The sequence below is a fragment of the Teleopsis dalmanni genome, chromosome 1 (assembly GCF_002237135.1).
Source record: "Teleopsis dalmanni isolate 2A chromosome 1, ASM223713v2, whole genome shotgun sequence".
Taxonomy (NCBI): domain Eukaryota; kingdom Metazoa; phylum Arthropoda; class Insecta; order Diptera; family Diopsidae; genus Teleopsis; species Teleopsis dalmanni.
The window spans coordinates 15,743,910-15,759,353 of record NC_051846.1 but is presented as its reverse complement, the minus strand read 5'-3'; the positions used below and the strand labels follow the sequence as shown (position 1 = coordinate 15,759,353).

Here is a 15,444-nt window from a genome sequence, read left to right as displayed (position 1 = left end):
TCTATCACAATAACATTTCCTATTCTTCAGTTGTAATTTCACTTTATAATTTTAATTACTTATAGGAATTCCATGCACAAAGTTTACTCATAAATTGAGTCTTTTATAACTTTTTTGTAGTAATAATCTTACTTCCGATCCTCATAAAAATGTCTCTCTGAACTTCTTTCTTTCTTTACAAGTATGTTATATGTGTATTAAAAATGCTTTTCATTAATTTTGAACCAATTTACTAATACAAATTTTTATTCAATTATTATTTTAAAATAATATTTAATTTAAATTAGTAGAGAAGATTTATTACACACTTAATGTGGCAAGACTTCTGTGACCTTTTGCTTTGACTAGAATCACTCAGTTGTGAAACTATTTTCACACATAGTTTACAATTTTCTAATTATAATAAAATTTTAACAAAACCAAATCAAAACCTAAATTCGACAATTTGTTATATAGTTTTTAACTATTATTTATTTTTTAATTAAAATTTTTTTCAAAATATTGATTCTTACACTTTCTTTTTAAAAGTTCGTATTAATGCATATGTAAATTTCAATTGATTTAATACAATTAATGCATATATTAGTGGTTATAGATGATTCAAATCAAATATAGATTTTGTTTTATATTTTGTTAGTAATTAATATATTTATTTATTTTTTTTTTTATATATAAATTTTATTTTTTTTAATCAAATAAAACATTCTCAAAATTCATATGAAATGAAAACATTTTGCTGCTATTGTCAGTGATGTTGTGATATTCTGTTTACTATGGTTGTTCTTGTGGCTGCAATTAATAATGTTGTTGTTATTATATATAATAATTATAATATTAATAAGTCGATGAACCCAAAACACTATACATCAAACGATTAAATGATCCGCTTTGACGAATGGTGTCATCATTTGTATTCACCACCTAAAATAATAAATAAATTTATTCATACGCATATTTAAAAAAATTATAATTGTTATTAAAAATTAAACTTAAAGATATATAAAATAAGATAATATTGAAAATTTTTATATAAAGGTTTACAGAAATATTTTTAAATATTGAATGTATTTTTTAGTGCAGTTATTAAGCACTCTTTTTCTTTTTGTACTTTTGTTGTTTTCACTGTCTGACTAAGAGTCGGCACACACTTCTGACAAAAAAAGCGCTTGCACCCTAAGCTGTTGTGTCATGCGTTAGATCAGAGTTGTTCAAAACATGGCCCGCGACTAATGTTTGTGCGGCCCGCGACATATTTTTAATCTACTACAATTACTTAAATTTTCTTTTGGTGTACTTTGGTAAGACCACATTATTTTATTTTTATACCAAATAAATAAATTTAAACTGATAAATTAATAAAACTAAATTTAACATTATAACTGTATTTTTATTTCTGTCCAAAACAACTATGAACGTATGTATTTTTTTCTGCTGCCGTCCAATCTGTACAGTGATTTGTATTGGCCCGCGATTGCAATTGGTGTGGACAGCCCTGCATTAGATCGTATTCATCAGTGAACACTAGCCACTGTGCATACGTTTGTTTTGCCCAAGTTTGCACATTTATTTCTTACATAAATGAAGTTAAAAATTTTTTAATAACAATTTTTTATTATATACTTCAATTTATATTAATTAGAAATTTATATTAATCAATTTCTAACGTAAATGATGTTAAGGAATGTTTATTATTTTTGTTAATTATTTTTCAAAATATTTTAATTTCATCACATTTATTTATTGTTGTAAAATTATTCTTAATTATTTACAAGATAACCTCAAAATATGTTTTGTAATAATTATGAAAATAATAAATTAGTTTAAAATTATACTAATCTGTCTTGATTCTGTTTATTATTCTCTAATAGATAATCTATTAAATAATAAAAGTTATTCACAGTTATATACTTACATTGTACGACGGACCGGAAATGGGCGCTGATTGTACTGGTTTCTGTTGATGTAGGCATTGCCAAAGTAGAAGAAAATTTGAATATATTAATATTATTAAAAAGTGCCTCAGTATTTTTGATTAATTTGTTAATGAATTAGATGAGAAGACTTAATAAAATTAAGATGTTAGATGTTAAGGTAAATGTATATACAGAGTTAAAAAATGGATGCATATTCATTATAGATACAATGAATTTGATATGAATTCATATGCACACAGTTCACATAAAATTTCATACAAATTTGCATTTGCTAAACGATACTATATATAATTTTGAGTATTTTAAATTTTAGATAATTTTTTAAAATTTTGAATTGTTATGTTTTTCCAAATATAGCAAACAGAAAGCGTTTGAAAAGGCGTAGCGCACCTCAGCACACCTACTGAGCACACAATATATATTTATTTTACGAGTACTGAGCACAGGAGCTTTACAGATTTTGCAATAGTATGGCAACACGGTAACAAAACATGAAGGAGTAAGACAATAAGTATTGATAGTGCGTGTGTATGTGAGCTAGAGAGAACATATGATGATCATTTAAAGATTTTATATATTGTTTTAACTGGCGATGATATTTAGAGTTGACGATCACTCACGTATAAACGATCTTACCTTTCCTGGAACCAATCTATTGGGATGGAAGACCTTATGTTGTATGGGCACTGTTACTTCGTGTGGGGTGCTGTCATTCATGCCATAGTCTTCTTCCTGAATGGCTCGATAAGTTTCACTTTTTGATGGATCGAAGACGAGAGTTTTCTTATAACTAAACAGTTTTAGAGATTCGAAATCGAATAATGCATTTTCGATTTTTTGTGTTTATTTTCGTCAACATAATGGGCGCCATTTTGTCATTTATTGTTGTAGTTGTTTAATAGCATTTTAATATTGTTTTGTTTACGTTAATAATTAACATATTATTTTGTTATATTTTTTTTTATTTTGTGCAACGTTACAGTTGAGTAGAGAGTGTGAGTGAGAGTGTGAGAGAGAAAGAAAAACAGGATGTTCACAATACGTTAGAATTTTTGAATTTCTTATACTTATTTCATTTTATTTTATTTTATTAAATATGTTTAACGCAAACAAATTTCAAATTTTTAAAATTCAACAATTCTTATATGCTAAGTTAATATATTTTATTAAGTTCTATATAACGAAACAAACAAAATAAAAAAACAATTCATGTTTAAACTTTTTATACAATAGAAAAATAAAAACGCATGAGTTTCGATATTAATTTGCTTTAAGCTCAAATCAGCTCTGCTTTGGCGTAGGACACGAGTTAGTATGTATTAGGGCTAACTATTAGTACTACTATGAGAGGAGCAGGATGAGGGAACTACTTAGATTTAATACAATTTTTTAGGAATATTTGATTTTGTGGGCGTGGTTGCAATTAGCGTTGCATAATTTTAGTACAACCAGCGCTGTCAGTCTAATTTCAATTACGATAATAATTTCGATGCAGGATATATATATAATTATTTTTTTAGTCATTAGGGATTTAGGTTAGGAGCACTTCTTTGACTTTACAGAAGTTTTGTCTATAATTTTTAATTTAACTTTCTTCATTTTCTTTATGCATATAATAAATTTTATAAAAAATTTAGTGTTGATAAAGTTGCTGTAGTTGTTGTTGGCGCTGTTGTCGTTGGCTTTGGTTTTGTTGTTGTTTTTGTTTTTGTTGCTCCAGAATTTTACGTTTTTGTTCCAGGAAAGATAGATCGATGAAAATTCTAATATTAATTTTGCAGCTTTGTTCTTTATTATAATAATTTAATTTGATTTTGTTATTTATATTATAAAAACAAATTTTAATATTTTTAATAATTTTAGTCGTTGTTCATTAAATAAAATTTAATTTGTTTTTTTTTTTTGTTTTTAATAAATTAATACAAGTTAATATTATTTTGTTTAAAATTTTTTCGTTAAATAATTAAATAGTGAATTGTAATTTAAATAGTGTTAAAAATTACTTTACTTTATTAATTTAATTAGAGTCGACGGCGCGTCATTTTAACAAATCGTTTATAGGAGTTTACTAATTCGGAATTTAATACTAATTTAGAGTTCAAGAAATTAAAAATTTATAAAAAAACATTCAATTTATTTTCCTCTGTACATATATTTGTAAATAGCCGTATCCGCTGTAGTGCTACAAATATTTTAAGTGAATCTTAAAATTCCTCATATATGATAAAGACTCTATTATCTTGGCAACAACAGCAATGACCATATTATGGAGAGATACTCATAAATATGTTCATATACTATATACTGTATTGTTTTTAATATCTTTGCTTCTAATATCTTTTTTAATAGAATTATGGTATATTTTATCTGAATTATATTAAAAACTAAACAAAATCTGTTCATTATATAAACCAAGCTAAACTTAAATAAAGCCAATATCGCTAGAATTTTTCGCTGTACCGAATTTATTTTTTAAAGTAACGTAAACATATCTTAGTAAGTCGTTTGAACAGGTCCAGATTTTCAGCAATACACTCAACTCAGAAGTTTCTTGATTTGGTTTAAGCTTATTTAAGTTCATTTCTTTCGCTAAAAATTTCTTATACACCCTTAATTCTCGCATTATCGCTTTATACGTGCAAGCATTCACTCACCACAAATTCATTTATTTGCTTACTATTCGCTTCTTATTCACTTTTTGCTTTTATGCGAAATATCGATACAAGTTGGCGTGGTAGCAGGGGATAAAAATAGCAAGGTAAAAACATTTAACTTGGTTCGAATAAATTGGTTCGAGTGTTTTGCTTGTTCGCAAATAGATAAATGCATTCGCGAATGCTTAAATTTGATTCATTAAATATTTTCAGCACTGGTTTCTCAACAAAACAAATTTCTCTACGTGTGATGTTACAGCTTTGAAGTTACACTTTGTATGGCTTAATCTAAACCATAGAAAGCTATAAGTATTCCACTTGACAACTAACCTCTATGTATAATAATGATAATAATTTAACAATTCATATATAATTAAATTCATTTAAAATTTATTACTAACTAATTTTTTTTTAATATTAATTATAGTTTTAATTAAAAGTATTTTTTTCATAATATTTTTAAGCAGTAACTACAAATCATTCTCAAGGCAAAGAATAAAAATAAATAAAAACTATATAATATTAAGAACTTGAGGTACAACTTAATACAAATATTTCAATTTCTGTAATATTTTTAAATCTCTAATCACTATAGTGTAGACGTGAAATACAAAGGTTAGTGAGACATTCATTAAACAATCAGTTCTACTTTCAGGATTTATTAGTATTAGTATTTTACTTTGTGGTTATGGGGTAATTTTATGTATTTCCTAAAAATATTTGTAGCGTGGAATTATAAAAATATTTATATTTTAAATAAATTTTATATTTCTTGAAGTCTTCTAAAATATATTCATTAAATTTAATTTAATGAGACTTTCTTGCTATACAGACATTCTTAAGTCTAATGCTTCACAGGTAATATTTGCTTAATTTTTATCGCCTATAAAGAAAATTTAATCGATTTTATTAAATTGAAATTATTGCTCAAAACCCTCATCATACTTCTCATTTATTAACTAATCATTATCTATACAAATAAAATTATTAAAATATTATTTTTTTGTATAAACACGAGACAGACATGCATAGCTGCAAAAACACAACTAATAAATATTTTTAACCCATATTTTTAAATTAACGTCTTTACTAACTCATAGTCCAAACATCCAGCTATAATATTATTTTAGGTTAAAAATATTTGTGAACCTTTTAATATACGATCAAAGACACATTAAAATACACAACATAGACACAACATATATTTTTTTCAAGTTTTTAATTATTTTTTACAGTTAATAAAAATCAGAGACAATTGAATAGTAATAGGATAAGACACAAGAGCTGATTCGATTGCATGACAAATATTAATATTGTTTTATTGATATATATATTGTATAGAAAGTATAATTAGGTATTAATTAAAGGTTAGATAGGTCTGTGTCTTTTGAGTGTGTGTATTGTAATTGTTAAAAATTCATAAACTGAGCAAAGTAATGGTTCAAATAACTCAAATAATCCTAACTTCACGATTAATCTGTACTTCACTAATACTGCACAATACTCTTTAAAAATTTAAATTTAGCTATTTTACTAGTAAATATTCAATTATGAAATTTTGCAAACATTTGAAGACCAATTCTTAATAGTCACATTATTTATAAATATAATTAAATTTATGCTTGATATAATTTCAATAACTACTCTAACTAGTAAATTGAATACTCTCTCTGAAGTACATGAGGAAAGTTCTTCATAACTGCTTTGCTAGAGATTTTCTTCTTGAAAGGTCGTAGCTAACTGCAGGATCTTTCCTTGAAGTATGTCTAATGTTTAAATACTACCAATTTTATATGCCAACATAAGGAGCCATCAAGTCTGAGAGAATTCCTAATATTAACTTGAAACATGAACTAACCTAAGAAACTATTTTGAAACCATTATCCAACAAGTTTTACATATTTCACATCACAACAGATTTATTAATCGACAAGACACTCAATAAATAATGCATATCTTGTAAGAACTAGGAAAATTATAAATAAATAAACTTTAAAAAAATTTAAAATAATATTTACTTAATCAATAACTGGTATTTGATATTCAATGGTATTACCAAAATTTCACAATATAATATCAATAAACCGCTCTATTAAAATAGAATATGAGAGACTAACTGACGTTACCTACCTGAATATCTACGAAACCATCACAACAGAATAAATCTGTGAATGTGCAAGAATGTCGTTTTTGCCTGCACACAAATGATATTTGCAGTTATATTTTTTATGACTATCTGACTTGAATCTTATCCAGTAGGAAGATGCTAGATACTGATATCAATTCCTGTATTCTAGTGAGAGAAACATTATAAATTTAATTAAAAATTCTGAATTCTTCTCTTCGGTTAGAGGCAGTTATAGGTCAAATAATATGTGATTGTGTACTTTGCTCCAATTGAATTCCAGATTCCTGTCATAATTTAATTCTAATGTTACCTCAAATCAGAAGCATATAAACATATAACATAAGTGAAACTTCTAATATTGAAACAAAAAACTATCAAATCTTCTTAAAAGTCTTTAGAATTTTCTAGACTGGGTTCTTTCCTTAAGGTTTCTAAAATTCTTCTTTGGGCCTTCTCTTCGTATACAAAATAAAAATCAATTGTAATTTAAAATTGTCAAAGTGTTTTATATAATATGTAATGTACTATGGATGTGTAATATATTAAAAAGGATTATTTCAATAAAATTATGTACAAACAAAAACGTTCAGTTAACACATGAAATAGAAACTAAACAAATTTACTTTAAAACACAATGCGCTACTATAAAAAAACTTTATAAAAATAGATATTTTAAATTCGTAGAAATCATAAAGACCCAAAACAATGCAAAATTCAATGATCGAAGCTTTTGAAATGAAATAAAACTAGTAAATTTCTTTCTAAATGACATTCCAAAATTTTAAATAAAAATAAAATAATGATCGCGATGATCACATTATCAAAATAAGACTTTGTCAAAAATAATTTGCAATCAGTTTTTTTTATTACTTTTACCGGTCAAGCTTTGTTGGCAAAGGACGATGTAAAGGACTATTCCTTACTCGATTTTCTGTACTGGAATTACTACAATAAAAAATAAATTTCGCTTGTGTGTATTTGTGTGTGCGAAAGCGCGAATAATTCGTCAACAATTTCGCAAAATAAATAAAAAAAAAAATTTTTTAAAAACGTATTAAATTATTTAGTATTTAATATTTTTTATTTATTGTTTTTCAATTAAAATTTGTTAAACATTTCAAAGTTTTAGTTAAGTTCATTTAAACTGATAAGCTTCACTAAAACCTAGCTTAAGCCTTCAAAGCTATTTATTTTAAAGTAAATATTAATAATTAAGGCTCAAGCTATTAGTTTTTTTCCAATTATAATATATTATTATTATTATTAATTTTATTGCTTCATATTAAACATCTTCTGATTTATAAAGTTAGTGTTTTATTAAGTGTTTTTCAATTAGTTTGCACAGTCAATCAATTGAAACTTACGGAACAGTTTGTCTGATAGTGTTTTCAATGTTGCTGTCAGAATACAGGCCAATTGGAGAGTTAAATTGTTTGTGGAAAACCTATCAATAAATTATTTACATAATGTGAATCTTTGATAAAAACACAAGAGACAAATACATATATATCAAACAAATCGATTTGGGAGTAATTAAATATATGTATAAACAACTAAGTGGTTTTTGCTTACCCTGCCAGTATCAGCATCCTTGCCTACAACTCTGTGGAGCATGGTGTCAGCAACGCGTTGTTTCATAACGCTATCATGGTAATCATGTCCGGGATGAGCACGTACAGCTTCAATAGAGTTATTACTTAGAGTTATTTAAATATTAATTCGAAATAGATATAATACCTGGATTGGGATAATGTCTCAAGTACGATTCTGTGGTTGGAGCATCTTTCTTAACCTTAGCACCGGGCAGCACCAGTGGAGTTGTTCGGTAAGGCTGAAAATAATAAAATGATAGGAGCAATATATAGTATTAATTTACAACACATAATTAAATACATAGATAGTTATATCGTTATTTCATTTTTTATTAATCAATCAACTGTTTACATTTTTAATTTGGAATTAAAATATTTTATTATAGCATATGCGCATTAATTTTATTCTTCTATTAGAACAAACAAAAATGCATATTTGTATAAAAAATTTACTAATACAAATATTAAATTTAATAAGAATTTCAAACTGTTATAGAAAGTGTTAAAGTATCTGTTTAACATTTTTATAGAACCATCTGCGAATTTTGTACGTTCATAAAATTATTAATAATAAAATATTCAATATATAAAAAAAATTTTATAGCACAGAACATTTTTAATTTTTTTTATAATAATTTGTTCTTTCGTAAACAACTTATTAATATAATTCGATTCTATTTTACACACTATAGCAACCAACACATACCTATATTTAACGCGACCAACTTATGTAGTACTGGACACAAATATATACATTATTTATATATCTCAATAGATATTTTCAGCTTATTACGTAATGTACATTCAACAGCTTCTACAAAGATTATATACAATCTAAAAAGTGTGTTCTATTTTAAAAAATAACAAAATATTTTTAATTGTGTAGCAGCTTTCTCAATTGATAGACAAAAGCTCGTACGTTTTCAACGTTCACGAAATTTTTAATATATTATAGTAATTATTTATTTAAAAAAAAAATGTGATTACTGTTAATATTTGCATCATTCAAATAGTCAAAAATGACATTAAATAAACACATCTCATTGAAATAATTAGTTTTATTTAACAATAGAATGCGTTCATGCGAGTATTAAAAAATTTGTCTTGCATTAAATTCGATTTCTCCTACAATTAATTGTGACTTGTTGCTTATAATTGTGAATGCTTACATTAAAAAGAATCAGCGCTTGACATTTATTACGCGCCAAATAACAACAGTGCCCAAAGTTGTGTAGCAATAGTATTTTTGCAATTAATTTATTTTATATCATTATATACAAACACTAATAACAATTTATTTATAAAATCCATGGCGACGGTAAGACGGTCCACCAGGTTAAGTAGCGTAGTTAAATCGTCAGATTCACCGAACGCAGATATTTGGCATCGTAGACAAGTAAAAAACGCTGCCGTGGCGGAAAGTGACAACGATGATGTATCAATATTAACTGACGAAGAAAATAATGAGAATTCCAATATGATAAATAAACTACGAAAAAAGTCAACCGATCCCAACTATGGAAATAAAACACCTCGCAGCAAGAAAATAAATAAGCCAATGCCAGCTTCAAAAAAGTTGGAGTTGCTTAGTAAACGTAAAACATCATCAAAGTATTCCGACTCCAGTGATGATGAATCCGAAACATCTGAAAAACATGCATCACCACCAAAACAACCGCGACCAACACAAAAGTCAAATGTACTGAGTCCAACACGTTTACTCGATCGACTCAGTATTGACGAAAGAAAAGATAATTTAGCAGACAATTCCGATGCTGAAGAAGCAAATGAAACTAAAAAAAAATCAAACGAAAATTTAAATTCAACTACAAATAAGTATCAAAATGCCCGACGTGTACTCAACAGTGCAGAAACGCAACATATGCCAGGCCGTGAAGAGCAATTAAATGAGTTACGTGAATTTTTTTCAGAACATTTGAACAATAAGACATCCGCTAGTTTATATGTATCTGGACAACCAGGTACAGGTAAAACGGCCTGTTTGTCATTGCTATTACGTTCTCCAGAATTTTCTAATCGTTTACAACGAGTTTATATTAACTGCACCTCAATCGCCACTGTAGGTGGTGTTTACAAGAAGTTATGCTCTGAACTAAATTTACAACCAGCAGGACGCAATGAGCGAGACTATCTGGCAGCAATACAACAACATTTGCGTAAAGCGAAACGTATGTTATTAATTGTTTTAGATGAAATTGATCAATTATGTAACTCAAAGCAGTCTGTATTGTATACAATTTTCGAATGGCCTGCCATACCCGATGCTAAGTTGTTACTTGTGGGCATAGCCAACAGCCTCGATTTAACAGATCGGGCTCTTTTGAGGCTTAATGCACGTTGTGAACTTAAACCACGTCTGATGCATTTTCCGCCATACACAAAAGAACAAATTGTTAGCATTTTTAAAGCTCGTTTAGCTGAAGCTGATGTTTTAGACATTTTTCCACCCGTTACACTGCAATTGCTAGCGGCAAAAGTAAGCGCTGTTAGTGGAGATGTACGTCGAGCATTGGATATAGGACGACGTGTAGTTGAGATAGCTGAACAACAAAAAAAAAGTGGACAGAACCAAATGAAATTAAGCGATATAAAAAATATTGATATTGATGATAAAAACGTAGCAGAAGGTAATATCAAAAATAGTTTTAGAAGAATCGATATTATATCTAATTTTTTTTTCTTAGAACCGTTAAAACCTGTGCAAATCACACAAGTAGCTGCTGTTCTCAATAAAGTCTACGGAGCTTCACAAAATTTACAAGAAGATATCGAGGAATCATTTCCACTGCAACAAAAAATTATGCTTTGTACGTTAGTGTTAATGCTGCGCAAAGAAAAAAATAAGGACATAACTATTGGACGACTACATGAAGTATATCGTCGTGTTTGCGCTAAAAGAAACATACACTCAGTTGACCAAACTGAATTTGCTGGACTAGTTGATTTAGTTGAAACTCGCGGTATATTGCGTATAATGCGAAAAAAAGAACCACGCCTTAATAAAGTCGTACTGCAGTGGGACGAAGAAGAAGTTAATGGAGCTTTAAGAGATAAACAACTTATTGCTTCGATACTTGACGATACTGCTTGTTTAAGCAAATAGTAATTTTTTGAAAACTATATGTGCCTCAAGAGGTGCAAAAGACAAGTAAATTATTATTATTATTGTAACATTTTATTAAATTAGCAAAACACATAATCATTTAAACTATAACTATAGACTGATTTAGCGTGTAAATGCTTTTATAAATCAAATAAAATAGATAATTTCGTTAAATTTTAATTATTTTAACAATTTTAATTAACCTTGAACGTCAAAGTCATATATTTATATAAATATACAAAATACATATATTTGAAAGCAGCTGCCTATGATGAAAGCATTCGTCAATGACAGTCGCCTTAATAAAATTAAAAGTGAAAAAGTTTCATGACTTTCACTAAAAATTAAACATCTCATTTTTTCGGGTTACCAAATACTTTGTATTATATTTTTTTAACAAATAAACAATTAATCATTTTATCTGTTAAATACTTGTGTTGAATATTTGTACTTTGCAGTTTACCTCGTTATATAATTATATTCTATTAAAAGACAGTAATAAGTTTTCAATATAATTTTGAGAATTATAGATAACACTTTATAGGTAGATATTGATAGATATAAGTACTAGAAATGAATCGTTTGATTTGTAATGAGCTGTAAAACAATATTTTTGTATGAGATATGTTATCTTATATCTAATAAAAATTATTCCAAATAAGAAATATATGCCTCAAATTATTATAAGGACAGAAATACATTCATCATCAAAGGTAATATGTTATCTATATCTGCTTGGGAAGATCAAGTATTTATTATAAAGATCTTACTTCTGTTGAAATATTTTTTTATGTTGTTTTGCGCAGTTTTTGGCATATTATTGAAAAGATTTCAAAACATCTTAGGCAACAGTATTTATCTGCTATTTCTATTTTTTTAGTTTAAGCTCTTTGAGAAAAACATAATAAACAAGAAATATCGCAATAGCATCATCTTTATGATCATCATTTTCATAGCGTCCAAGTCGAATTTCAGATTCTAAACTGAAATATTTTCGTATAATTTTTTTACTTTTCATTATTGTTATTTTTGCAACTGTCTGTGTGAGCAAAATTATATTTCTGGCTAAAAATAAAGTCGGGGGTATAAATTACAAAAGAGAGATTTCATTCGATTTTCTTTATAAGAGAAGATACAAGAGGCAAATGTTTGCTAAAAGAAAATCTACATATGTTGGAAATATTTCATTTTTGAAATTTTAGATTTTTCTCGATGTGTGGGATCGTTAAATTCAAAAAAAACAACAACAAAAAAATTAAAAACGAAAATAAAACAAAAATATATCTGAAATTGAACTTGATTTTGTTTACAATTTGTCTTTTATATTATAAATATATGTATATATATATATTTATATATATATTTATTTTAATTATTTAATTTGCAAAAAAGTTAATTATTTATAATTATATTTTCTAATTATTCAGCACTTTAATAGTTGAGGAAATATTAAAAATGAATTTGTATGGCTTAAGAGTTCATAATGATTCTATATAATCCCACACAAAATGTATATAAATATTATTTATAGTAAGACTTGATAAACAAATTTTAATAATTTATATAATATTATATGAAAATGTTTAAGATAAAATCAACACAAAACTATATACAGAATAGTATAAATAATTATTAAATATATATACATAATAGATTAAATATTATAATTATTTATATAATTATATTTATTTACTACTGGCATAAATATAATATAAACAATAATGTATGTATATATATTATATACATAATATGCAAAATGTACTGTGTATATATGTATTAACTGTGTATTAAAATTATTAATAATAATAGTATAAAAAAATAGAAATATTAATTAATATCGATTATGTAAAAATCCATATTAGTAAAAAGTACTGGCATTTATATATAAATATATAAATAATATGATTACGTATTGTTTATAACATCTAATATGTATAAATATGAATATATACAAAACAATTGTGATAAAATTCTTTTTGAATTCACATAGTTTTGTATAAAATATTATTAATTATATCTTATATTAATTAATAATATAATGATTCTGAGCTTCACATTTGGCAGGACCCGAGTTCAATTCCTGGTACTTGCAGTCTCAAAAATAATTATTTACGAATAATTAAATACAAGCATTATTTCCAAGACCGCTGATGATGGGTATTTAGCATTACTCGAAACAGCTGTATGGTCAGCCAAAAATTTAATTAATTAAAAATAATATAAAAAATAAAATTTTTGTTGTTATAGTTCACTACTGTTCGAAAAAACCTCTTTATTAAATATAATTTAAAAAAATTACTTATGTGGATCTATCTATGTCTTTATGTGCAAATTTAAGAGTGAAATTGCACTTTATATGTCCACCATAGAATTACTATTCAGTGAATGAAATGCCTTTAGTTTTTCTTCGGGTAAAATATTTCAAGTAATTAATATTATTAATTGTTATTACATATAATGTTTATGGTTGTAATCGCACTGTTTTGTTTAACAGAATGTACAATTGCTGGTTCGTATGTTGGTAGAAATATATACATTTGATTGGTTCTTCATATATATTATTATTTTACTTATGTGTATATTCATAACTTCTTTATTATATATAAATATATTTAATTATATATATATCATAATTTGTATTATATATATGCATATAGTTTCTGTTAATATACATATATATATTACTATATATACTATATATTATATATATTTATTATATATTATATATATTATATATATTATAATATATATATTTATTTTTTACATAAGCATAAATGCATAATTATGTGCAGTTTTACCAAATTATTTTTATTTAATTATTTAAATATTAAATTCAAATTTATTAAATTCAATTTAATATTATTAAATTAATGTTTTATATTTATGTTTAATATTAATTTTTTGATTTTATTATATTTAATTTATTCCTATTTATTAAGAACTTTTTTAAATTACATTCTTATTATTCTTATTTTTGACTTATATATATATTAACTTAATTCCTTTTAAATTAATTAATCAGTTTTCTGTTATTTTATTTGTGGATATATTTTATATTTACTTTATGAACTTTATTTAAGAAATGTTTATATATATATATTCTTTGATGCTTACTTGGTATTGAATACATTCATTGAAGTCTGGTTGTTCCCTGTAGTAGTGTGGTGATCCATTTTTAAATTGAACGTACTCCATTTTGTGTTATGTGTTTTTTAACTTAAGATATTTAAACTCCTTTTATTTATTAAATAAAATATAAAAAAAAAATGTGAAACAAAAAATTAAATCAATAATGAAATATTTTAAAAGTATCTTTTAAATACTTTTTAACTATTTGTTATTTGCAATTTTATTATATAACTTTACAGTTCATTAAAATCATTAAAATCACTAGAGTTCCATATATCGAACTTTATATATTTTGTGCATAATTAATTTTTAATACATTTTCTTTTTTAAATGTATATTCATTAATAAGAAATAAATACTTTATTCAAAATTAATTTAAACTTGCTTCTTTATTGTTTAATATCGTTTAAAGGAAACTCTCGATTTCACTTGTACTTCTTCGTCTGCTAATCGTGATCGTTTGAAGAGATCGTTTGGAATACAAAATTTTCTTTAAAATTTTCCTCTTTTTTCCAACTTAATTTTCTTAAATCGTTGTTAATTTTACAATTTCCCGAAAGCAACTGAAAATTCAATTTCAATTTCTGGCGAATTTGTTGTTTGGTTCAAAAGTTAAAAATTCATACAATTTTAGATACATAAATAATTTTATTTTTATGTACATAAGATATTATAAAAATTTGTTCTTTTTGTTTTCTATATATTTCTTTATTAAAAATTTATTTTGTACAAATTTTAACGGAGAAATTTGCTCACTATATTGTATGTAAGGCCACTGGTGGGTTGTTTGGGGGTGCTGTGTTGGGGTGTTGTCTTCATACAAAAATATATATCAAACTCATATATACTTCGACAAGAAATCATTGCTCTCATACTACGCTAA

At 25.6% G+C, this 15,444-nt stretch overlaps 2 protein-coding genes across 13 annotated transcripts in view; one reads left to right on the top strand and one right to left on the bottom strand.

The window, feature by feature from the left end:
* Positions 1-518: 518 nt before the first annotated feature.
* LOC119673023 (PDZ and LIM domain protein 2) overlaps positions 519-15,444 on the bottom strand; it is a 31,344-nt gene continuing 16,418 nt past the window's right edge. For 2 of the 12 annotated variants that reach the window (XM_038084223.1, XM_038084224.1), the window contains exons 4-10: positions 8,454-8,547; positions 8,289-8,395; positions 8,081-8,160; positions 7,593-7,661; positions 2,571-2,724; positions 1,913-1,954; positions 519-921 (exon numbers count right to left, since the gene is read on the bottom strand). In XM_038084223.1, the coding sequence (XP_037940151.1) occupies positions 835-921; positions 1,913-1,954; positions 2,571-2,724; positions 7,593-7,661; positions 8,081-8,160; positions 8,289-8,395; positions 8,454-8,547 (633 nt within the window). In that variant the 3' untranslated portion in view covers positions 519-834. Of the gene's footprint in view, positions 922-1,908; positions 1,955-2,570; positions 2,725-7,592; positions 7,662-8,080; positions 8,161-8,288; positions 8,396-8,453; positions 8,548-14,546; positions 14,667-14,946; positions 15,114-15,444 lie in introns of those variants that run through there. The other 10 variants (XM_038084225.1, XM_038084226.1, XM_038084230.1 and 7 more) reach the window with 8 other exon arrangements.
* LOC119673022 (cell division control protein 6 homolog) lies at positions 9,493-11,589 on the top strand. Its single transcript, XM_038084222.1, has 2 exons — positions 9,493-10,956; positions 11,014-11,589. Exons 1-2 carry the CDS (start codon positions 9,618-9,620, stop codon positions 11,430-11,432), a joined length of 1,758 nt encoding a protein of 585 aa, XP_037940150.1. The 5' UTR covers positions 9,493-9,617; the 3' UTR covers positions 11,433-11,589.